The sequence below is a fragment of the Pteropus alecto genome, unplaced genomic scaffold (genome assembly GCF_000325575.1).
Source record: "Pteropus alecto unplaced genomic scaffold, ASM32557v1 scaffold314, whole genome shotgun sequence".
Classification (NCBI taxonomy): Eukaryota; Metazoa; Chordata; class Mammalia; order Chiroptera; family Pteropodidae; genus Pteropus; species Pteropus alecto.
The window spans coordinates 845,886-871,226 of NW_006435849.1; the positions used below are offsets into that span (position 1 = coordinate 845,886).

Sequence of the window (25,341 nt, forward strand, 5' to 3'; positions counted from 1 at the left end):
GAAGCCAGGTCATGCAGGGCCACACGGGCCTCCGTAAGGACTTCGGCTTTTACCTAGAGTGGGCTGAGGGTTTTGAGCAGAGCAGTGATGTGATCAGGTCCCTTGACCACCACGCTGAGAACAGATCATAGGGAAGAAAGGATGGAGGCAAGGAAGACTGGCCAGGAGGCTTCTGGGTAGTCAGGGGCCGGGGGCAGGGTGGGGGGGAGCTGGAGCCGGCCTAATGGAGGTGAAGCTGACAGATCGGATGTGGGTGTGAGAGAAAGAGAGGAGAGAGGCTGATGCCGAGGCTTCTGACCTCAGCAAATGGAGTGACGGATTTGTCCTTTACTGAGACAGAAAATCTCCGGGAGGCAGGGGGAGGGAAACTGAGTTTAATCTTGGACATGTTAAGTTCCAGGGGTTTAAAGACACCCGAGTGGAGGTGCTGAGTGAGCAGTCAGCTACCAGTCTCGAGTTTGGGCACAAAGAGGTTTTGGAGTCAGAAGAACTTGGATTCAGACCCCCGTCTGCCACCTCGTGGCTGTATAACCTTATGTGAGTATCTATGCCTCTCTGAGTCTCGATTTCCTTATCCGTCAAGTGGGAATAAGAACAGCATCTACACCTGGGAGGATTGTGAGATCATGCATGTAATTAGCATAGAGGCAGGGTTCAATAAACTCATCCAACTAACCAACTAGTCAGTATTAACTGAACAGCAACTATGTCCCAGCCCTGATCTATGCATATCAGGTAAGCAAAACATACAAGGCTCAGCTTCACAGACCTCACATCCCACCGGGGCGTCTAAACGCTAGCTGTTGTTACCCAAAGCTGGGCATGAATTTTGGAGTCAGGGAAGCTGAGAGCACAGTGCTTCAAAAGCAGCCATTATCAGCTAAGCTGCCATCTGACTTGAAACCAATCTGCCACCCTCGGCGCGGCTAGAGGTCTGAGCCCGAGCTGTCTACTGGGAGTTCAGGGTGAGACTGTCATCCAGACTGAATCTTTTGTCTTTTAATAGGGGAAGTAAAACCACTCCCATTTATTGTGGTAACTCATGTGGAATTATTCCTGCTATATAATTTCATGTTTGTTTTTTCTTTTATCACGCTTTCTTATCCTCCCCCCACCCCTTGCTTATGCCTTATCTTTTAATGGCCTGGAAGCTTTTCACTCTATTTTAATTCTTCCATAAAGTATTCTTACATTTTCAACACGAGCTTAAACTTATATTTTCTAACACCATCTACAGTGAACAAATATATATGCCTTTGTCTTCCCAAGGTGATGGCATGGACAGCTTCAGATCCCTGACCCAAACCTTCCCCAGCACAAACTCAGGCTGCAGGACCCACTAGATCCCAGTGCGTAAGTGACGATTCTATGGGAACCAATCAGCGTCCTGGTCTAACGGACGGGCTAAGGGAAGCATCTCAGTGGCTCCTACGGCCTCTGCCAAACCACAGAAGGGCTGTGCCCTTGCGAGCACTCTCCCTTACCTTCAGTCTCTGGACAATGTCCCTTACGTCCTCTGAGCCCCCCGTGGCCCGCAGGAAGATGTGGTCCCCTCGCCCGTAGAAGAGTTTGAGCGTTGAGGAATCTGGGGTCCAGCCGATGACATCTCCACAGTAGCAGTTGAATACCACCCCCTTGGTGCGGAGGTCCAGGAGCACCACAAACTCGTTGGAAATCCCCAAAATGCAGTCGATCTCCACGCCCTGGCCGTAGTCCTGCGCTGCCACCCTCCAGGCGATGGCCCCCGCACTGTGCTGCTCCGCGCCCGCCCGGGCTTTTGTCTTCTCCTTCTTCTTGGAGGTCAGCGAGATGAGGTTGAATTTGCCCGTGGAGTCAATCGGTGTGTTGGAGACACAGTTTTCGGCCAGGTCCTTCAGGTACTCCTGGCGGGTCCTGGTGGCCATGGTGTGGAACTTGTCGGACTTGTGCGCGGCATTCTCCGCATTTATCACCTTGGCCAGCAAGAAGTCTCTGAAGACATCAGATTTGCGGAATGTGGTTCCACTGGGGACAGGGGGTCCGAAAGGAGGGGCGTCTTTGGATCGGGTCACAGCCATGCTGAGGAGGGAGAAATCGGTTAGATGGCGGAAGGAAGGGCCCTTGAGAGTCTCTTTAAGCAGAAAATATACGATCGGGAATGCGGGGGTCCTTTTTAAGAACAGGAGTGTTGCTGGCTAACTTGACTGGATATTTGAGAAAATTTCAGGGCACATACGTGCATTTTTACTTCCTATATAGTGGGTATTACAATGTCCTTTGATATTCAAATAATTCTCCTAGCATCATTCAACGTCAGTTATTCTCATTTTCTATATATTTGCAGATTCAACTAACTGTGGATTGGAAATGTTTAGAAAGAAGTTACATTGTTGCTGACATGTAGTGTGAAGTTAGGTGTAAGATGATTGCATCTGTACTGAACTTTTTTTTCCTGATCATTATTCTCTGAACAACACAATTCAGCAACTATTTACACAGCATTGATGTTGTATTCAGTGTTACCAGTAATCTAGAGATGATTTAAAGTACACCGGGTTTGCGTAGGTTATGTGCAAATACTATGCCATTTTATGTAAGGGACTTGAGCATCCTCAGATTGTGGTATCCGGGGTGGGGTGGAGGGGCATTCCTAGAATCAGTGCCCATCGGAGATGGAGGGACGACTGCATGGTCGATTATAGTTTGGCAAAAAGTCACTCCTCTCTCTCCTCCTTTGTGGGGAGGTCTGGCCCTACTGTATTGCCCCTGGGCCTGGGCACGTGACTTGATATGGCCAATGGTTTTCAAGCAAAGACATGCAAAGTGAGGGCTGGGGGCTGGGCTTGCCTCCTGTGCTCCTCCATGAGAAGAACATGCCCTGGGTGCTCTCCTGGTCCCTGAAGGGTGAGGGACACCTAGCGTAGACTGGGACCTCCCCAGTGGCCTGGAGCCAAGGCCAGCCAGACCTTGGCTGATCTGCAGAAATGTGAGCCAGAAGGAAATGCTAATGCTGTGAGCCAGTGAGTTTTGGGGTGCCTTGTTAAGCAGCATTACTGCAGAACCCCTGCCTGACAGGGGATGTGTATGGGATCTGTTTCTTTCAACTACGTGGGTAACACTGCTTAATACACTTTGTAAATCATCTCAACAAAGGTCACTTTAAAAATTCATTGTGACAGGAAATTAGCACGGGGCCCTTCCTACTTCAGTTTTGACCGAGATGCCACTATGACAGAAATCAGACAGCCGCTGAGTGAGAATGCGAAAAGGAAATGATCTAAAACCCGTTCCCCAAACTCCCGAACTCCTCATCCACCATGCCAACTACAGAGAGAGGGAGGAAGTCTTTGAAGAACTCTGGGTGGTGAGCCCCCTTTTCTCTGCCCTGCCCCCCCAGGTCGGGGCCTCCTAGGTGACCCTTACAGTCAGGAGGAGCCTGGGGTGTGCCTCCTGCCTGGGAGATCAGAATGGACAGGGAGCCCCTGAAGAGCCCAGAAAGCACGCAGCCGGCTGCAGTCGGCCCCCGTGATACTTCTCTGCCTCCTGCTCCAACCCTGGGCAGGCGAGGCACTGGGGCTGGCAGGGCGGGGAGGGGGTGGAACGGAGAGGCGGCTCCGTGTCCACCCAGGCTTCCAGCAGGAAGCGGCCCGGAGCTTCCGTGCGGGAGAAGATCTGCTGATAGGTCAAGTTTGGAAGTTTGATGAGTATCTCGGACGTGAAGTCCTAGTGATCAAGTTGGCCGCGGCACCTGCCAGAGTGGTCACCCAGGGCCAGGGGAAACAACTCCTACTGAAACACACTTAAGGGGCTACGGAGTCACTGTGAATTATGCTGTTTTACATAAGGACAATTAAAAAATGGTACAACTGTTGTGAATGAGTGAGCAATACGTTCTCTAAGTTTTTCTCAAAGAGTGTTGTGTTCAGCCTCTATAAAAACCTCAGCTCGTGAGTACGGTGTTAGGAGAGACTTCCTATTGTTTCTCTTTCTACTGTAAGAAAAATTTTTAAATAATGAGATTCTTGATTAAAACATATTCCATGAACCCCAAACACCATGTAAGGCTTGTTCAGGTTTTGACTCCTAAATCCTCTCTCCAACCTGACACAGTAGACAGTGAGACATTCATCTGCCAACCATTTCCGGGATGCCCTCTCCCTTGGGCACTGAGGATATGGTGGTCCCTGCCCTCCTGAGCTTTGAATCTAGGAGGAGAAACACACTAAACGCACACTCACGAGCTAACTTATAAAGACAAAAAAGGGCATGGAGTAAGGCAGAACAACGGGAGGACCTGATCTGAACAGGGGGAATCTGGAGGACCCCTCTGAAGGAGTGGTGATTAAGCTGCATCTGAGGCTGAGCAGGAGCCCGAGGAAGAGCTGAGGGGAGGGTGCTGCAGGCAGTGGGTGCAACACGTGCAAGGCCCACCTGGGGAAGAGCACAGGGGAGATGAGGCCGGGTGCTCAGACAGCAAAGGACAGGAGGCCTATGAGGTCACCAGGGGCCAGGCCACAGGGCCTCGAGAATGTGTCAGCATTTTCACCCTGGTCACGCGTGCTAACGACCACTGAACCATGAGGGTCGGCTAGTCGCTGTCTATGCCCCCAGGCCCAGCCCCTGCCTTTCTCTGCCCTCCGTGCCCCGGAAAGAGGACTTCTATGGACTGTGTCACCTTCACCTATGTTCCCGTGCCCCTGGCTTCCCGCTGAGGTCACCAACAGACGCAGGGAGGTGATGGGAAGGTGAGAGGAAAGAGGGCTGAGTATTTATTTCTCTTTGCTGCCCCCCTGCTGGGCTGGGACAGTGGCAGTGGCTGTAGTCCCTGGTCCTTTACTCACAGCCACAGCTCCTTTCAGGTGGCCCCTCTCCCAGAGCCATTGCTCTCCCTAGCTTCTAGAAACTTCTCCCATGCCCCTCTGACCTAATTGAGCTGAGGGGATGGGGTGATGGCTCCCGGTGGCTGCTGGCCCTGGATGCCTCACTTCCCTGCATCCATCAGTTCCCTTAACTCAGCCACACCTATAAGCAGTCATTCAGTTAAGACCTGAGGGGTCCCTGATGGATGCAGGCACTAGCAAAGAGTGACGACCAGACTGACAACCTGCAAGGATCGCTGTGGCTACCCTGCGAAGCAAAGCCTGAAAGGGACCGAATCCTTGCAGGAGACCATTGGGGGAGCTCCTGCGTGACCCCAGCGATCATGCCAGACCCCCTGCTCTCCACTTCCGCGTCCCAGGAGTGCCGTGAAGGTAGTTGCCACCCTGGCCTTAGCTGGTTCCCCAGCACGAGTGCTCAATACTGATTAAAGTAATTTAAAACAAAGACTTAATCTTGAACAGACCAAGAAGAGATTTCTACCGACATACAATGTCTGTAGGTTTGAAAGAAACAGGCATTTCCCAGTTCTGGAAATGTTCTTCAAAGGTCACACAGGCCTTGTTTTGTAGGAAACCTTGTTGGCGTGGCCTTGTCCCCAGGCAGGGCGATGGATGAGATGACCTCACCAGCCTCTCTGCTCTAATTAGTGGTGCACTCAGACTGTGCTTTACAGACACGAACAGCTTTGCAGCTTCTTCGTTCAGCACCTGGCTGCTTATAGTGACATATTTTGGCTTTTCCCACTGCCCTGATCCATGATTTTAAGAATCATAAAATTGTAAGCTTCTGAAGGTTTCTGGACGATCAGAACAGCTGGTCCCTCACTTCCCTAGCAGGAGGGACTGGGTTTTCACAGCCCACAGGCTACAAGGGTGCCAGGGTGCCACTCAGAAACAGCACACTTGAAAGAGGAAAAAAACAGCAACTCGTCACCCAACAAGGGGATGATGTGACCACCAGGTCGTCTGCGCACTGTAGCTGAATAAGTGTTTCTAGAGAACTCGCAATTTTTTAACAATCATTTTCTCTGTGTCCACGGCATCTGGGGCAGGTATCTGTCTAGCCAGCAAAAATGTTTCTGTATATGGCAAGCACCATGCCATGACAGATATATGAAGGTAAATATGACACGGCCTGCCCTTCGAGGGAGGCGAGAGCCACACTGGTAAGCCATTTTCAGTGTGATGAGTGCTCTGGCAGAGGGTGTTTGGGAACACGGCAGGGACAGGGTACGGTCCGCCCAGAGAGGAGGTGCCGGTGGGGCAGGAGGGTGAGCGTGCGGCAGGGGGCAGCTTTGGTTGTATCTCTAACACTTTCTCTTTGAAAAAATAAAGAAAAGAAAGAGAGCTGAAGCAAATATGGCTAAATGTTAACATCTGTTAAATCTGGTGGTAGGCACACGGGTGTCTGTTGTATTATTTTCTGTACTTTTCAGAATGTTTAAAATACTGCATAATAAAAATATTTCAAATTAGACTGTAAAAAACAAGAAGGGTCTGTACATCAGAGAAAAGAAATCCTGAGACCACGCAAAGCCTGGTCTGGAAAGGCAGGAGGTCGGCCGCAGGCGCCCTTGGCGACTCAGGTCGGAGAGGGGAGCTCGGGGTGAGGAAGGGGAGAAGGGCCCACCGACCCAGCTCAGCCCGCTTCCGCCGTGCCGAGAGAGATGCCTCCTCCTCCTCCACACACACGAACGACTCTGCCTTCGCTTGCCGGGGCGACCTTTCAGCTGCCAAGGAACACGGGACTAAGTGACCTCAAGCCACACAGGCCTAGGCACCGGCAGCTGTTGCCGACTATCCTAAGAATAAGCGGGTGAGGGTGGGAGGGACGGTGAGGGGGCCCCGCCCCCTGTCTCGGGCAGCACGTCCAGCACGGTGCTCCGCGGCAGCAAGCACCCCACGTTGGAATCCGCTCCCTGCTCTCACGCACCTGGCTAAGAGAAGAAACTGGCAGATTCCGGCAATTCCGCTAAGGCTACCAGTGCACTTAAGCACAGATCCTCTTAACTTAATACCTGTTTTTAGGAATTTATCTATCCCGGCTGTTCCTGGACACGGGTGCAATTCGAGTATAACCAGGTTATTCACTGCAGGGTGAACTGTAATTGAAGGGGACAGCAAACAACCCAACTGTTCACTGACAGGGGACGGGGGAAGATTCTAGGTATCCACGTGATGGAATATGACACAGTCAGAAGGAACGAGCAAGCATTTTAGGTACTGGTTTGGAAAGATCTCAAGGGCTGTTGAGTGAAAAAATACAGGCTGCAGGACAGTGTGTGTGTGGTATGCTACCATCTGTACTGAAAAGGGAGAAAAGGAATACTTTTAAGTATCTGCATGCATGAGCACAAAATATCAGAATGCATGGGACACTGCTCCCAGTTGCCTCTAGAGGGCGGCTGGGCTGCCAGGGGGTCAGAGGTGGGACGAAAGGAAACTTGGGTCTTTTTTTCACTTTTGAATTTCAAACTGTTTTCGAAAGACAAAAAAAAACCCTCTCTGGCCCATTCCCCCGTCTGCAGTGCCGCTCCAGGGTCAAGTGCTATTGATCGGCTGATTTTCAAGGACCACGGTTCTATCCTCGCCCCACACACAGAGAGCTTCCCATGTGGCCTTTGGGTACCAGGTGACAATGGTGCCTGGGGAGGCTACTGAATGAGTTTGAAGCCTGTGTTGCTTGTTGATCTGTGAACTAAAACCCTCAGCAATACTTCCTGCGGAGTGGGGTTGGGGGCTGCCTGTCCCGCCTCCATCCTCCCATCTTCCGATTTCCCTTTGGGCCACCGCTCCTGTGATTCTCAGTCCATATACCCACTGCCCAGCTGTGGCTGGTGGTTTTGCTCTGGGATAGGCACCTGACCCCCAGCCAGGGCAGCAAGTCTCACTTCTGGGGCTCTTTTTCTGGGAAAAGCAAGCTCTCCTTCTGCTGGATTTGCAGCTGGGAGGATGTTACGATCAGAGGCCAGCAAATAAAGCAACACACAAGAAAGTGAGGCAGATCCAGCCAGGCCTGAACGTGTCGTTTGTGACAGCCAGCATGTGCAATTTGCCTTTTTGTCTTAAGCCAGATTGAGGCGGATTTTCCGTCACTTGTAACTGAAAGATTCCTGGAAAATACAAATCCCTGATGGCTTCCTTGTCAAAACTGGGGCACGGTGCCCCTTTCCGGTTGAGAATCACTCTCTTAGAAGGTGTGGGATGTGAGGACAGAGCTCCCCTACTGAAGCACAAGCGAGAAGCACAGGAGGCCGCCCACCTGGGCCAGCTGTCCGCTTCTGTCTGAATCCACATGCTGCCTGCATGCCGCAAACAGCTTTTGGGATTTCCTGTGTGTGCGCAGGGGGCGGGGTGGGGTGGTCCCCCGTGTGGCTTCCTGGAGCCACGTGTGGAGGTGCGTACCTGTAGCAGACATTATCGGTGCAGGGGTTGTGAGCTCGGACAATGATGAAGACGTGCTGAAAGTGTGAGCGAATGTTCTTGGGGGTGAAAGGCAGCGCCCCCGGCTCCTGGAAGATGATCGTCACGATGTCATTTCCGATGTGCCTCTTCCTTAGCAGCTGGGACATGGGAAACAGAGCAGGAGAGCGTTATAGGTCAGCCTGGCTCACGGGTCCTGCCTGGACCATCACAGCAGTCTCTTCACTGTCTCCCTGTTCCCACGGGCTGGCCCCCAGCTGCAGCCAGAGGGAGCCATGGACACCTGAGTGAGATTACCTCCCTCCCTGCTCAGAGTCCTGTGGCTCCGTCTCGCTCAGGGTAAAGGACGAAGTCCCCACATGGCCCAGGGAAATCCACACGACCGGCCCTGTCACCTCTCTGACATCTCCGCCTACGAGTCCTCTTGCTCACACTGCTCCAGCCGCACTGCCCTCCTGCCGTTCCTCAAACTCGCCGGGAACACTTCCTCCCCGGGGCCTCCGCACTGGCTGTTCCCTCTGCCTGGAACGGTCTTCCTGCAGATCCCCTCACAGCTCCCTCCCGCCCTCCTTCAGGTCTTGACTGAAATGTCACCCTCCCATGGAGGCCTTTGCTGACTATATTATCCAAGATCTCACCCCTCAAACCTCCCACCTCTGCTCTTCTGCCCCCATGACGTACGTATCGACACTCAGCACATGGCAGCTTTCCCCTCTTCCTTTCGTTTCTCGTGCCTCTTCTCACTAATGTGTCAGCTCCAGGAGAACAGAATTTTGTGTTCTGCTTGCTGGTCACTGCTATATTGTCAGTGTGGAGAGTGGTGACTGGGACAGAGCAGGCGCTCAACGAACATCTACAGGGGGCAGCTCGAGCTGACGGCCTTCGGCTCACTCAAAGCCACGCTCACGGCTGGCTGGAGCAGAGGCGCACTGGGGACAGCCACGGGGCCAATCCCGGGCCACCACCCCTTCCCCGGGCCACCAGAGTCGAGCAGACGGGGGCAGGAGGCTTCATATTGGCCTCCGGGTGCCCTGTCCTCTCTCCCCTGCTTGTCATAGTCTGGTATCTTCACGGGCAATGATGTAGTCATGGCATTTTACTTATTTGCTGAAATTACACTGTTCTTATTTACACACTCTCTGGCCCTCACGTAACTCTCAGGAATCCAGACGGGAGCCACGTGCAGTCAGTTCCACGCGAGGTGGCCCACAGAGAACCAGACACGCTTGGCGGCACAGCTCACACTATTCTGTTACATTATTAGTTCTTCAGTGTGTTTTAAATGCAATTAAATGAAATTGCTAGATAAAAATGGCCACTGACTGTGGCCGGTACTTCACACGCACATCTTAAAGTCACGATTTCGTTGAATCTTCACGACAACCCTATGAACCATTAACTCGTCCCACACCCTTTCACTCATGAAAAAAACACAGGCTCACAGCGGTCAAATGACTTGTCCTGGGTCATGGAATCACGGAGGGAAAGACCCAGAATTTGAACCCGTTTCTGCCTGATTCTACAACCCAAGCTTTCCCCCAGCACACCTCCCAAACACCCAGGAACAGCTCTGACTTCCGCGGCCCTCCAGTCGGACCCTGCCTCGTGCTCTGATTTCATGCAGGAGTGCAAGGACCTTTCCCAGTGACCCTGGGATCTGATTTCATGCAGGAGTGCAAGGACCTTTCCCAGTGACCCTGGGATCTGATTTCATGCAGGAGTGCAAGGACCTTTACCGGTGACCCTGGGAAAGGTCACTGGGCGCTATCATTCCACTTATTTCACAGAGCAGAGACCCAAGGCTCGGAGAGGCTCTGGGACATGGGTGCTATCATTCCACCTATTTCACAGAGCAGAGACCCAAGGCTCGGAGAGGCCAGTTTGCACAGCTAGGAAGAAGCAACATAAAAACTCAGACTCAGGTCCCACTCTGAGGCCAACGCTCTTTCCGCGTGCCAATGGTTAAACTTATGAATTCAGTGATACTTGACCCTTTTTGGCCTATAAAATCTACGATATCACCTGTACCAATAGAAAAAATATACACTTCCTAAACCCCGAGGAGTCTGTGGGGTTTCTCGGACCACGTCTGCATGGCATGTCCGGGAGGGGCCTCCTGGCAGTGGGCGTTAGCTGTTGTTGCCACCCAGCGCCTCTTCCTTCCTCGGGCAGCCATATCCATCCCCTCTGGGAATGCACTTCCGTGACCCCACCCACTCTGTCTAGGGGTGGGCAGGTGCTTCAGGCTTGGCCAATTGGCCCATTCCATCCTCACCCCACGCCCAGGGACTGGCAAGTGAATGGCCCAATGAGATTCAGCCCTGAAACGTTTCTGGAAGAGCTGGGAGACACAGCGCTCTTTCCCCTGGGGTGACTGCACTGGGAGAGTGTGACATGAGGGCGGCTAGGGGGCACCTTTGCCACTACTTGGGAAGACCTATTAATGAGGTCACTATGAAGAAAAGAAGAGGTGAGAAATAGTTTTCCTAACACTGTCTGAGGCCCTGGATCCAGCCACACCTAAAGCCAGCCCTCTCCCAGCACCTGAAAGTTATACAGCCCAGTAAATCTCACTTTTTGCTTATGCCAGTTTGATTTGCGTTTCTGTCATTTGCAGTTGAAGTAATGTTGATAGATTCATTCTTTTCTTTTTTTTATAGGTTCCCTGATGACTCAAGAGATCCCTGAGGAGAGCCGGGGTAGTCAGAGGCAAGCAGGGTGGCCAAGGAACAACTAAGAAAAAATCGACATCAAATGACACCTGACCCAGAGAACGTGACTGTGGTGTAGAGGGTCCCCAAAGCCAATGGCCTCCATCTGCTGCACAGGACAGCACCAGGACAGCCAATGCCGGGCAGGCAGCCAGCTAACAGTTGTGGGGAGGGCAGGTGCCTGGGGTTCAGCTGTGTGTCTGATGGAAATCATGTGCCCCCCGCCCTGGCCCCTACTGACCTGCTGCCTGTTGTTGGGGGTGTAAGGGAGCAGGGTGGAGACGTGGAACATGATCTCATAGTCCTGTAGAGGGAATGGGTTCCTGTGGAGTCCGCTGAAAAGAAACAACAGTTAGCACCACGTTTCCAAAACCTCTGTGCTTCTGCCATATCCCACATACCATCTGTGTCAGTTTTTAACTTGATGTTTTCACTGAACTCCACTCTTGAAAATTAAATACATTTAGATAAAAAGGAAACCTTACATTACACACCCACCAGACTGGAAACAATTTAAAATTCTGACAGTACCAAGGGCTGGTGAGGACGTGGAGCAACTGGAACTCTTTATGTGGCTGGTTAGGTGTGTAAATTGGTACAACCACTTGAGAAAAATTTTTCAGCAGTATCCACTGAAGCTGAGGCTAGGTTTAATGGGTGACCCTGCACCTCCTCTCTTAGGATCACAGTCTAAACGATCGCACACCCATGTCCTGGAATATGGGTACGAGTGTCTTCAACTGTTGGTCAAAAGAACAAATAAACTAACAGGTATATTCGTACTGTGGACAAATACACACGTACGACAAGGAATGAGTCACAACCACCACATGAGTGAATCCCTGAATATAATGTTGAATGAAAGGCACCAGACACAAAGGAGCAGATACTGTACGGCTACATTCATATTACATTCAAAAGCAGGCAAAACAAATTATATTCCATAGACGTGCACACACAGGTAGCAAAACCACAAAGAAAAGCAGAGAATGATAATCGATGGTCAGGATACTGGTTATCTCTAATGACTCCATGTCTCAGAGGGGGAAACTGAAGCACAGAGAGGGAGCGATGTGCCTAAAGTCACACTTGCAATGAGTGGCAGCAACCGATGACTATCTGAGAGCTAATTCTCTCTACGGCACTGTGCTGGGCATCTGATCCTCACGGCAAGCCAGCGAGGAGGCAAGCTCACGGCCATCACTTAGTGGCAGATGCTGAGCCTTGGGAGCAGGCATCTGTCTGAGAAGGGGGACAGCAAGTCTATCTCTTCTGAGTGTACAGCCCCTCTGGTGGCTCACCAACAAAACCACACCACTACCGCTCATGCCTGCTGCCGGCTTCCTGTTGCCAGGCAGCAGTGAGAGGCCTGTGCCCGTCGGCACACTGCGGGCGGAGCACCGGGAGGCTGGACAGGTCCAGTGCCTGGTGCAGAGTGAGGGCCCGGTATGCTAGGTTCAACTCCAGAGGTAAGCGCAATTATTACCGTAATTTTACAGATAAGGGAACTGAGGCAGAGAAGCAAAACTATTTGTCCAAGACCCCAAAACTAGCAGCTGGCGCAATAAGATGCTATTCCTCCTACCACCTCCTTCACCGGAGGAGCTGAGGGCGAGGATGACGACAGCTGCCCGCGCCTGCTCAACTCCTGATTCACCCCTAAGTTTGGTCTCCTCATCTGGACTTTCGTTTTCCAGATGAGGAAACTGAGGCTTGGCGAGGCAAGGCAAGAGTGAGCGAGCAAGTCAGGGCCCCATCTCGGGCTTTCCGACTCAGCCTGAAAACTGACCCGACGACGGCCCGCCCCCAAGGCCAATGGGCAGTGCCTTCCCCAGGGAGCCATGACACCAGTTCACAACGTCACCTATCTCTATCTCGCAATCTACTTATCATGAAACATTTCGATCTCATACATCATTCAAAATCTAGGTACGTACGTGCACATATATGCACAGGGAACGCTCTAACGTATGTTGTGCACGTCACCTGCCTTTGGCAATAGCCCACTGCCGATGCTCTGCAGGAACCACTTTCCAGTGACACCCGTCCTCTCTCTGGAGAGGCAGCCACACCCCTGCACATCGTGTCGGCCACTGCCTCGGTTTCTTTAGTTTTATGATAAGAACAAACCTCCAAACAATACACTGTTGTGTGCTTGCAGAAGGCGTCATTCAGACCTGTTCTGAGACCCGCTGGCCGTGTACAACACAAAGTGTGTGGCTCTCATCTAGGCTGATGCCTGTGGCCCCCGTTTGTCATCGTCACTGTCATACAATGACAGTGACATATGTCCCAGTACGTGATCTTGACCAAGTGACCTCCTACTGCTGAGCCTCAGCATGCCCTTCTGTGAGACAGGTCCAGTGACAGCACCGTAACCCTGCACAGATATGCCACAAGCCCACCCCCGCACGCTGGACGCCACCGGTGCCTGCAGCTGTGAGCATGCAGGACACTGCCCGGCGTGCACATGCACGCGTGCTCGGAGGACATGTGCAGCAGTGCCGTTGCTGGGACACAGAGTCGGTGACTCTTCAGACTTAAACGAAACCTGCCCAAGTGGCTGCGCTCACAGCACTCCCACCGGCGGGGTCCCAGAGCTCGCGCGGCCCCAGTCCTCTCCCTGGCATCTCCAGGCCTTTCGACTTTGCCACTGGGTGGGCGTATGGGGGTGGCTGATCTAACCGGCTCCCCCACCAGGCCGCGGCTGCCACTTACTCTTGACGTCCAGCTGGGCGGCGTACTTGGTGAAGCCCTTCAGGCAGACCTTCTCCCCGATCAGGGAGAGGAACTCGTCGAAGGCGGGGCCGGCCTCCTCGTTGTTGTACATCTCCTCCTCCGAGCTCTGGCCAGCCTTGCAGTAGAGGATCCCCACTTTGTGTTTCCGGCAGAGCTGCAGAAGCGAGAGCGGCTTAATGGAGGCAGGCCAGGCACAGATGTCAGAGGGAACAGAACAAACAGGGCTTTCTCAGGCGCTGAGCCCGGGGAGCTGCTGGGGTCACAGGAGAATTCAGCACCAGAGCCAGAGAGGAAGGAAAAAGGCTTGGGGGCATGTCCCAGTTGTCCCTCTACCTCCCTCCCATTCCAGAGGGGCATGACAAGGTGCCCATGCTGCCTATTCTCATCGTCTTGGCAGAGAGCGATGCTGCTCTCGCGAGTGAAAGAGACTGTTTGCCTCGGCCTGCTTCCCAGAGTCGGTGAACTGAAAGTGGCTAAGGCTCTGCAAAGGGAAATTCTGAAGGGCTCAGGGCTCAGTAGAATTGACACTGTTTTTAGGGGGTGGGTCCCCAGTAACTATGTTTGTTAGATGTAGCCCTGATTCCCTCTGGTCACTGGAAGGGCTCAGGGCTCAGTAGAATTGACACTGTTTTTAGGGGGTGGGTCCCCAGTAACTATGTTTGTTAGATGTAGCCCTGATTCCTCTGGTCACTGGTGACTGGACTAGGGAAAGCCACCTGAGACCTAAGTGGGGCAGTCGGAGGTTCTCTTGGGAATGCGAGTCAGCCAGTGGGGCTCGGTCTGTGGCTATAATTCTAGTAGCAACTCTGTAGCCGACGGAGGCCAGTGTGCAGAGAGGGGAGGAGACAAGACTGTGCACGTATGTACATACGCACACACGCACACACACAGACACACACAGACACACACACACACGAACCTGGTGGTCATCTTATCCCTAGACTATTTCTTTCCTGAGACCCGGTCACATTCTGGCCCTTGGCACCCCTGGAATTAGGTAACAGATCATTCCTTTTACTTAATAAAAAGAAAGTGACAAACACAGAAAGAGGTCCCAGGAGCGGAGCCACTGTGCCCCGGTGGCTCTGGCCCCAGTCTCAGCTCACCCCTTGCTCGTCGAGCTTCAGTAGCTGCTCCGTCACCTTGGGAGTGCTGAGAGCCAGCCGAAGGCAGTGGATGTTGAGCTCAGGAATGACGTACTCCAGGGCGTCCTTCAGGGGCAGGCCCCGCCCTGTCCCGTGCTTCGTGGCTGTGGGCGTGGCATCCTCCAGGATGGAGCCCCGCAAGGTGATGAGCTGTTCCAGGGAGACAAGAGACGGTCAGAAGGCTTTTGGGACCCGAGAAAGGATTAGAGCATGAAGGTGTCCTGCTCTCAAAGTGACATGCATGACAGTCAGCAGCTTGGGATCTAGGGCCAGAAAGCCCTGAGTCTGGACCAGGACTTGAACTTGCTGCCTCTTAGCTGTATGATGTTGACCAAGCGACTTCCTATCTCTGAGCCTCGACATCCTCTTTTGTGAGACAGGTACAGTGATAGTATCGTAACCCTGAAGGGGCACTGGGAGGACCAAACGAGACAGTGCAAGGAACATACATTCATTTGTTTTAATAGACATTGACTCAGTGCCGGGAACAAAACAAAGACCCCTGCCTTGTGGAGCTGACCTTCCTGGGGGAGATGGATTATGTCAGGGAGTAAGAAGTATAACGAATAAAACAGGCTGCACGAGGTGGGCACTTGAATAAACACTCGTTATTATAGCATTATTAAATGTAAACACATTATCATAAGCTCTGGGTAAAACACCTGCCTGCCCTGGGTACCAGTACCATCCTGGATCTTGAACCGTGGCACTTGCTTTCGACCCAGTTTCCTGACAAAACCACGACAAGCGGCTGTGACTCAGCTGGTCGGTGGTAGGGCCCAGGTATATCTGTACGTATACATTTAGGTATACGTAGACTTATGTGTGTGTGTACTTATACCCACACACGCACACACTCTTCTAATACCACTCTGGTGACTCTGATGTGTAACCGGGCTGAAGACCTTTAGTCAAGCCAATCGCAGCCATCCTGCTCCCCTGGCCTACATGCTGCTGCCCAAGTTTTCCCATAGCTGGCCACATGACTGGTTTCCGGCAATGAGCCGTGAGGGGAATTCAGCTTGGGGAGAACTTGTGGGGTAGAGTCCTCCCTGATAAAAGGACAGCCCCTTTCCACTTGTCCATTTCTTCTTGCGAAGGACATTGGTGTGATGATGTTTGGAGCTGTGGCAGCCATCTTGTGATCATGAGGAAAGACACACAAAAAACTCAGAGAGATATCAATCCCGGCAGTGGCCTGACTCCGGACTTCTTGTTAGATAATTAAATTAAAATAACTCCTTATTGTTTTAGCAATGGCTTCTCAGGTTTCCTGTTACTTTGCAGACAAAGCAATTTCTAACTGATATATCTTAATAACAAGTCACATTTACAAAAGTTTAGTTCACTGTACCGCATTTCAGGTATGACAGCAGTTACCTAATTATATGTATAGATCCGTTCAGGGGAGATTTTATTATCCCCATTTTGCAGATGAGAAAACAGAAGCTCCAAGACGTTAGGAGCCTTATCTAACGTCACCACAGCTAAGTGGCTGAATCAGGATTCCAACCTAGGCCTGACTTCTCCAAAGCTCATTATTTTCTTTCTTTGATTATTTTTTTTGACTGTGAAGTATAATCTACACACGGAAGAGTACACAACACATAGAAGTAGAGCTAAAGGAATTATGACAGTGAACACCTACGTAATCACCACTTAGATCCAGAAATACAACAGTCCCATCCCCTAGAAGCCTTTCTGTGCCCCTTCTTCCTCCCCTGATTTCTAACCCCATTAACTTATTTCTGCCTGTTTGTGAGCTTCATGCAGTTTAGATTCTTTTCCATCTGGCTTCTTTCTCTGAACGCTATGGATGTGAGATTCGATCATGTTGCTGCTAGAGGCTGACATTTCCACCATGATGGATTTAACCCGCTCTACCACTGACGGGAACGGCCCCTGTGTTTGATGGCTATGAACAGTGTGTTGGGGACATTCACAGAAGCACCTCTTTGTGCACAAGAACACATTTTCTTTTTGGGTTTATACCTGAAAGAGAAATTGCTCCGTCACCAGGCATGTTAACCTTTAATTTTACGGCACGGCCAGTCTTCCGAGTGTACCAATTTGCACCCGCCAACCCTGTCTGAGAGCCCCCGTCGCTTTGCGTCCTCACTGACACTGCTCAGGCTTGATGTGCTGCTGGCCACAGGTGCTGCCATGCCTGGGGCTGCCACAGCTGCTCCAACACCACACGAAGAGGGCGCGCCGAGGGTCTGCAGCAGCACAAGGGAAAACTCCCCGCTGAGGAACTGTCACAAGCACCAAGGGGCTCTGGTTTAACGACTGAGGGTAAGTGCGCACTGGGAAAACACGCTCCCCTAAGCCAGTGGGCACACACAGGATTGGGCACAGGCAAAATTAACATGTCATGACTCCGCCTCTAAGCACATGGCCCTTGCCAAACAGGACCAGGGCAAGAGGCGTGCGTGGAAGGAACAGAATGATCTCATGCTTGGGAATTCCCAGTTCTAGCCTTGGTAGTTAATAAACAAGCACAAATCTCTCTTATCATAGGCAGGGCAGTGTTGAAATAGGTCATGAAAAGCAATACTTTATGCGTTGCCCTGCCAATCTGTGTGGCCCTGGGGCTGTAGGTTTCAATCAATGCATCAACGGAATCAGCGTCTTTGTGTCCTGTTGACACTGCCCTGCAGCGCCCTCTGCTGGGGCCAAGGGACAGTGTGGGCCAGAAATCTTCGTTCATCCTCCACAATGGAGACAGGTGGCCTATGGTCACGTTTTGGCTCTGATGACTAGACGAAAAGCCGTTACTTGAAAAGCTCCCAGGTTTCCTTCTCTGTGGGGCAGAATAAGTAGGGCACTGGCAGTCTGCAGCGAGTGGCCACCTCTCCTCCCCACCTGGTTCTGCCCACTGTCATATAATAGTCCACCTGGACCGTGACAGCAGCATCTCCGTGCTCCCGCCCCTGCTGTCACTCCACCCCAGCCTTCTTCCTGAAGCAGCTTGAGTCAGATCATGTCTCTGTTCTGTACAGAACCTGCTAATGACTTCCCATCTCTCACCGAAAACTTTACACTCACGCATCTCGCTGGAGTAACCAATCAAGTGAGCCGTGAAAGGGCCTCAGGGCCACGTAAGCAAGGACGTTCCTATTTGCACAGGTGGTTCTCCTGCCCAGATGCGTCCCCGCCTTACTCCGTGCTGGGTGGTGGGTGCACCATGTAAGAACTTTTCCTGGAAGGTCACTTTTTGAGTCAGACTGACCGAGTTTGAATCCTGGCTCTGCCCCTTCTCTAGCTGTGTGACCCTGGGCAAGGCACTTCATTTCTCTGGGCCTGTTTCTCATCTATAAAATGGGGAATATAGTGCCTGCCTCAAAGGGTTATCAGAATTTAATAACATGATCCACGTACAGTGCTTAGCATTATAGCTGGCATACGGTAAACGCTCAATGTGTTAGCCATTATTATGTGTACGCATGTCAAATGTATTTGTACAAAGCCACGGACGCAGTCAAGAATTAAAAAAAGTTTAACCTTGAAAAGGAAGCTACAGGTTGCTTCCCTCCTAACTTAACAGTATGCTTATACAGATTATACAGATACATGCACAATCAGAGGTACCTACTGAACACAAATGAGGTCTCAACTGATGCATCATTATGCTTGCTTTCTTCACTTTAATATGAGACTCTCCCTTTTGTACGCTGCCTACTTATGTACTCTTTAAATTCTTAGCAATGAGCGACTGTTAACTTTTTGAATAAAGAAGAAAATGAAAATCCAAACCTCTAACCCTAACAAAACTAACATCTGTCAAAAACTCATGTTTGAGAGACTAAATGGAACCCACAGGGCCTGGTGGGCCAGAAAGGGCAGCCCTGGCCTGAGGTCATCCTGTCCAGGCTCAGGGGTGGGGACCGGGGCCCAACATTTATACGCGTGCAGCCAAAGCCCAGCTCCGAGTCTGTCCCCACCCCGGCAGGGAGCTTGGTGCTGGCAATGCTCACATCCCATCTGCCAGGAGATGTGGGCCCACTCGACTGTCTGCTTGGCGGCCGGGGGTGGCCATCTGGGGTGGGCCAGCCAGCTGGCTTGGAAAACAGCCTGGGGCCCCTCACTCTGGCCCCCACACCTCGGTTTGTAAGAGCCTGATGTGTGTGTGGACAGAAGGACAGAACTCTGTCAGCTCCACCCTTGCTCCCCAGCGAGGCCCTCTGACCTCAGGGGAGAGGGTGATCACAGCGCCGCTCAGAGCACTCGCTGCCCTGCAGCCTTGCGCTGCCACACGCGTCAGTCCAAGAGAACCTTCCCGCCACCTCAGGAGACGGGGAACAGCACACAGACTGTTCATAGGTGAAGATACTAAGGAACCAGAAGTAAAACCATCTGCCCAAGGTCACAGGGCTAGTGAGCGGCAGAGCCAGAATTCAAACCTGACCCGACAGCCAATGCCTGTTTATAGGTGAAGATACTAAGGGACCGGAAGTAAAACCATCTGCCCAAGGACACAGGGCTAGTGAGCGGCAGAGCCAGATTGAACCAAGGACTGTCTGTTCCCAGAGCCAGAATTCAAACCTGACCCGACAGCCAATGTGGCAAGTGGCAAAGAGCATGGGCAGGAGCCAGGCAGCCTGGGTCCGCGTCTCAGCTCTGCCACGGGGGCACCCCAATAAGTGATTCTCTCCCTGGGCCTCAACCCCCTCGTCTGTAGAATGAGGATAATAATGGAAACCCCATCATGGGACTCTTGAGAGGATGTGAAGGCCAATGCATATAAAACACCTAGGACAGAGCCTGGCAGGAATGTGTGCTAAAAGCGTTAGCTATCACTGCTGTTACTACTGTTGTTACTTTTGGGCTACGCTACGCAGCCCTCTGCTCTACCTCTGCCACAGAGGGGCCTTATGAAGGGGCAGGCAGACCTTGTTGGTCACTGTCCTTACCTCCAACTCCAGATGACAAGGGCCTCAGACCTGGCCCCGCGCTAAGTCTGGGTATGGCCTGTGCATGCGTGAGGGCACAGAAAGGGCTGCTTGTGGTGTGAACCTCATGGTGGGCTCAAGTTCACAGGGCTGACTGCAGTGTGACGAGGGCACAGCAGACTGAGCTAACTTCACTGGGCTCTCTCCAGGGCCAGGCCCAGCACTGCCTACTTTACACATGCGACCTCACAAGCCCACACCACAGTTTGGGGAAACCAAGGCTCTGAGAGAAGCAACCACATACGCAAGGTTTCGCAGCTGCTGAATGGCCAAACCAGGACCCATATCAGGTCTCCAATATGCCTGGCACAGTCCTACTTCAGGACCTTTGCACTGGCGAATGGCTGTTCCCTCTGTCTGCAACGCTCTCCTTCCAGATGTCCACATGGCTCCTCCCTCACCTCCTTCAGGTCTTTACCTTCCCAGTGACACCTCCCTTGACCATTCTGTCTAAAAATCTCACCACCCCTCACACTTAACATCTCTCTTCCTGGCTTGACTTTCCACCCTGTCACCATGAACCACACCCCATAATTCGCTAAGGCATTTGAGTATTGTCTGCCTCCCCCACAGGAACGCAGTACACATGCACTTCTGCTGCTTTATCCACTACTTACTGTCCCTTCGGCACACAGCACAGGGCTGTCACGGGTGGTGCTGAGCGAGTCTCTTGCGTGGTGCATGAATCCCCGACCTGTGCCACTGAGCCTTGGGCCCAGCCTGGGGCAGAGTGGAGGCTAGTTTTGTGGGTGTTGGGGTATAAAGTGGACAGAAGCAGGCATAAGCCAGAAATGGCACTAAGACAGTTTCAAATTTATTAAAAAGGAACCCCAGCAAAATATGATACTCTGACCCAGCATCTCTGCACCAAAGTCTCATGACTCTCGGAATGTGCAATGCAGTCTGGCATTTTAAAAATTCATTCTACATATTCTATTTTCATTAAAACACAACAGTAACAACATAAAAACACTGGCACTCTTCCGTTCACAACTCATGAATGGGTCTGACGTGGTCTGAACTGTCAGTGGAATCCCAGAGGCAGCCAAGCAGCGGCTGGGGTGCAGGCTGACACCTCACCCTGCCACTTACTGGAGGGTGCTTTGAGCAAGTCCCTTAACCTTTCTATGCCTGTTTTGTCATCTGTAAATAACAACAATGGTGCCTTCATCATAGAATTGTCATGACCTTTAAATGAGTATGTAGAGGGCATAGAAAATGCCCAACACAGTGTCATGCAGATTTCCAATACGATAACAATTGTAGTAATTATTATTTAAGTATTTGTCATCGTCATTTCACCCAGCAGTTCCCCAAACGTCACAGAACAGTCTGATGCAGTGTCAGCTGTCACTTTGCATTCTGTCCTGGTGCTCATGTGGCCAGAAAGGTGAGGAGGGGAGGAGGAGGCTGGGGAGGCAGCGGGGCCGCTGATCACCTGCAATCTGGGGCATGAGGTTTTGGGGCTGTCTCCTCTCAGCGGCCACAAAGCCTCTGCGTCATCACATCCCCCCTGAGTGGGAAGGTCCTCGCGAGGGGCGGGGCTTGGGCCCTCAGTGCAGCGTCTGCCAGTCTGGATGAGGCCGGGGCTCGCCGGGCCCCAAACCCAAAGTCTCTGGCAGCAGCCTGATGGGCTCTCACATCTGGGCCAATGCAGGATTGAAGGAGACCCATTTTGGGGGGCTTGCCCAGCTGATGATGGTCCCTTTTCTGTAAAGGTCTTTTGGAAGTCTCCATCGTTTTTGCTGGCCTGGCTCCCTTCTTTTTGCTGAGGAACTACCCCGCCGCCTCCTCCAGGTGGCTCTGATGGACCTGTCAGTCATGGTGCCCTGCCCTGCCCCAGGATCTTGGGTGGACCGTATATCCTAGATCTGGCCAGTTTCCTCTGCCACCCATGATTACAGTGACTGGCCCAGGGTGTGGACATGTAATCCAAGCAGAGCCAATCAGAGCCCTTCCCAGAGATTCAGCAGATAAGTGTCTTCCCTGTAGAGAAGAAGGTATAAAGATGTGGAAGTCTTGGGCAGCCAGTCTCCATTTTCCCATGACATGGAGAGAACTTGGTGGTGGCAGAAGATAATGGCATTCACAGCGTAGAAAGTAGAGCTGAGCAGATCAGAGATAAAGCAGTTCTCCAGTACCGTCACGGGAGTCCCCGGGTCCGCCATGCGGACGCCAGCCCCACCCCCGGATCTGCAGTTACCTGAATTCTTTCTGACTTAAGCCAGTTAGATGTAGATTTCTGTCACTTATAACTTAAGAGTCCTAATCAAGCAAGGTGCCCCCAACAGGCCTTGTTCCCTGGCAACAGGTGACCTGTTACCAAGAGGAAGACCTGTGACCGAGCGGGAACAATGGGATTCTCGACTCAGAACGGAGAGAAGTGCAGGGAGGCTCTGAATAGCGGCAGCAACAGCAGCGCCTTCGGCCCAGTTCCTGCCCCTCCGCTCTGCAGGGCACCTCATGGCTCTGAGGGAACCCCCTACCTCTCTCCCTTTATTTCTTACGCTAACCAGTTAATCTCTCGCAAATGGAAGAATCCTGCTCCTGGCCTGGCCGCTTCCTCACCGATCTCAGACATGTCCTTCAGGTTCCCTTCTGTAAACTGGGGGACAAACAGGACTGTGCTCGTGAGGTTGCTGGGAGGATGACACGGGATGCGGCAGGGGACGTGCTTCCCTCAGAACTTGGCGCAGAGCAAGGGCACACGTGAGCGGCGATTATCTACGTAACAACAGCGAGTGATGGGACCTACCTCACGGGTCCGGAAGATGATCCTGTATTGGTACTGAGGCCCATGGTCCTTGTGGTCCTCCAGCTTCTCCCGCTTGATGCTCACAGCCACCGGTCCCAGCTTCTCATCCACACCAAAGTAATTGGCATGCTCTGAGAGGGAAGAGCAGGTGAGTTCAGAGTCAGCTGTCAGGGAAGGAGAGGTGACGTCCCCCAGCAGGACTGCTGAGGGGACGGCCGGGGCAGGCTCTCAGGCCTGGTCACAGCCATACTCAGTGGAGACACTGTTAAGAGGTGAACGCCCACCTTACTACACCACATCTTCCAAGTCACGCAACGTTTCTGAGCCTCAGTGCTCTCATCTGAGAAATGGGGGGCTGATGAGAGAGTGAAATCAAGCTATACGTACAAAACGCTCAGCACAGTGCAGGACACACAATAAACCCAGCCTCGCTGTGGCTACCCCGTGTGTGCAAACGTTCATCAGCTTAGCTGCCAACCAGCCCTCGTGAAACGGTTAAGAGTCTAGCTAGAGAGCCTCCGGGCCAGCCGAAATCCGGCTCTGGCACTGTTGGACGGGGGGCCCAAGTCACTCGACAGCCTTCTTGTCAGTAAAACTGGAGCAGCAAGGGTGGACCCACCTCTTGACACGGTGGTGAGGATTAAGTAAGTTAATAAGTACGAACACTCGGCACAGAGACAGGCACACGGTGAGCATGTGAGAAGTGTCAGCCATTCCCGTCTCCGGGGCATGATGTTTGCCACAGAAAAGGGACCAAGATTCAAGTCCCTAAGCATCACCTCTCTGATCGCATTTCTACAGACCGAGGAAACTTTACGACTCTTTTCCCCCCGTGCTGGCAGTGCCTCTGATGAGTAATGGAGGAAGTCTCTTGCTCTCGCTCTGAAGTGACAGCTGTCGCCCCTTCTCTAAAACACGCTGCTCTTTTACAACCTGTCCAAACAGGTCTTTCTGATGTATAACCGTGTCTCCTGCTCACGCTGGGTGCCACCAGCAGTCTGACTGGACCCAGGCCCACGAAGTCAGCATCTCGCCATGGCCAGAAACTGCTTCCCACCCCAGAGCTCTGATGGTGAACTGACGGTTCCTACTCTCATGAGATGCTGCTCTTGGCCAATCAAAGGCTCATCTAAGGCCCAAATAACGTGTGTTAATTAATGATGCCAATCAGAACGGCACCTGCAGTGGGTTAAATAATCTCCCCAAGTGGTCAGAGAACAGAATAAACACTATACTCCACAAATACCCGTTCGCTCCTGAAGTGGTTGCATTGTTTTTTTTTTTTAAATCCACCAATGCATAACCAGTACCCTGCATACAGTAGGCACTCAATATACAATGACCACCAACAAATTAATTTATGAGCTTCCAGGAATACAAAGAAATTTTTTTGAAAAAAAAACAGCTTTTTAAAAGTTTCCTGATGAGTATTTACTACCTGCCTGATGAAAAACTACATTAATGTATAATCTCACTTAAGCTTTACCACAGTCCTTTCGAGTAGGTATTTCTATGTGTGAGTTGGAAAAAATGTGTTCTCTGTTCGCTAGGCACAAAATATGTATAAACGTAAAATCCAGTTTTGAGGGGTTATTCAAATCCACTACAGCCTGATTTTTTGGCTATTAGATCCGTCAATTTCAATGAGGCCCCTGTCAGCATCTCCCACTGACTGTGGATTTGTTCACTTTTCCTGTAGCCATGTCGGTTTTTAATTTATATTCCCCTAAACCAGGTTGCCAAGTACAAAGGTGAATTTTTAAAAATCAGCATGAAATGGCCTTTTCTGTTCTTCTGACAAGTGCTTTGAGCCTTGAAATCCATCTTGTGTGACACTGACGCGGCCTCATCTGCTTTCTCCTGGCTAGCAACTGCCTGGAACTTCTTTTTGCACTCTTTATTTTCAATTTCTGTGTCATTTTGTTTTGCGGCCTAAGATACATGAATCATGTCCATTCCTCACATGAGGACACAGAGTCCAAGGCGTGAATTGTGTCACGTAGCTAAGAAGCTATGGCACAGACGCCTCAAACACAGCGCTGTCTGGCTCCAAAGTTGGAGCTGCAGAGACTGCACTCAGCCCTGTGGGATGACCCCGCAGATATTTGTTATGTCTGACTAGGACACTGCTTTAAAAAAATTTAAACTAGTTGCTGTGGAGTACTAGCTACCTATCCATCATCTGTTCCATTTTAAGATAACCTTCTAATCTTGGGGGGAAAAAGAGAGGAGCTGTGTCTAGCTAAAAACCAGTATTTCCCAGTCTGCCTTGCAGACAGGAATGGCCAATAAGCAGAAGCAGTTGGACGGGGCTTCTAAGAATGCTCTTTAAAGGCGGTTGACTTGACAGGAGGGCTGCCTTTTTGCTCTTACCCTTTTCTCTTTTTCTTTTCCTGGAAACATGCATGAAATAGCTGGAGCTCCAGCAACCATCTTAGACCAGGAGACCACCCGAGGGCTGGAGGCCATGCACTAGGGCTGGCATCCCACTGATGCTGAGGAGTAACCCTAGCAGCCCTGGGCTGCTGACCTCTGGTCCTCTTCATGACAGAAATAACCTTCTATGTTGAATAAACCTGTTACTGGCTGTTATAAGCAATTCTGAACTGATACAGCTGCCAGCATTTAAATTTAGAAGAATCCACGTGAAAAAAACCCTGAATTTCAGGAGAATCTTGAAAAAAAATTAAACAGGCTGGCAACCCTGGGTTTGTCTGCATTTCCTGCATGACAACGGTGAGCTGGAGCTGAGCAGGA

General features: G+C 51.6%; 1 protein-coding gene across 1 annotated transcript in view; it reads right to left on the reverse strand.

Annotated features, from left to right (window-relative positions):
- Positions 1–25,341, reverse strand: part of SIPA1L3 (signal induced proliferation associated 1 like 3) — a 243,780-nt gene that overhangs the window by 64,079 nt on the left and 154,360 nt on the right. The window contains 7 exon segments of the mRNA XM_025046658.1: positions 1,485–2,058; positions 8,265–8,422; positions 11,235–11,299; positions 11,302–11,328; positions 13,712–13,886; positions 14,839–15,027; positions 22,585–22,715. Coding sequence (XP_024902426.1) covers positions 1,485–2,058; positions 8,265–8,422; positions 11,235–11,299; positions 11,302–11,328; positions 13,712–13,886; positions 14,839–15,027; positions 22,585–22,715 — 1,319 coding nt within the window.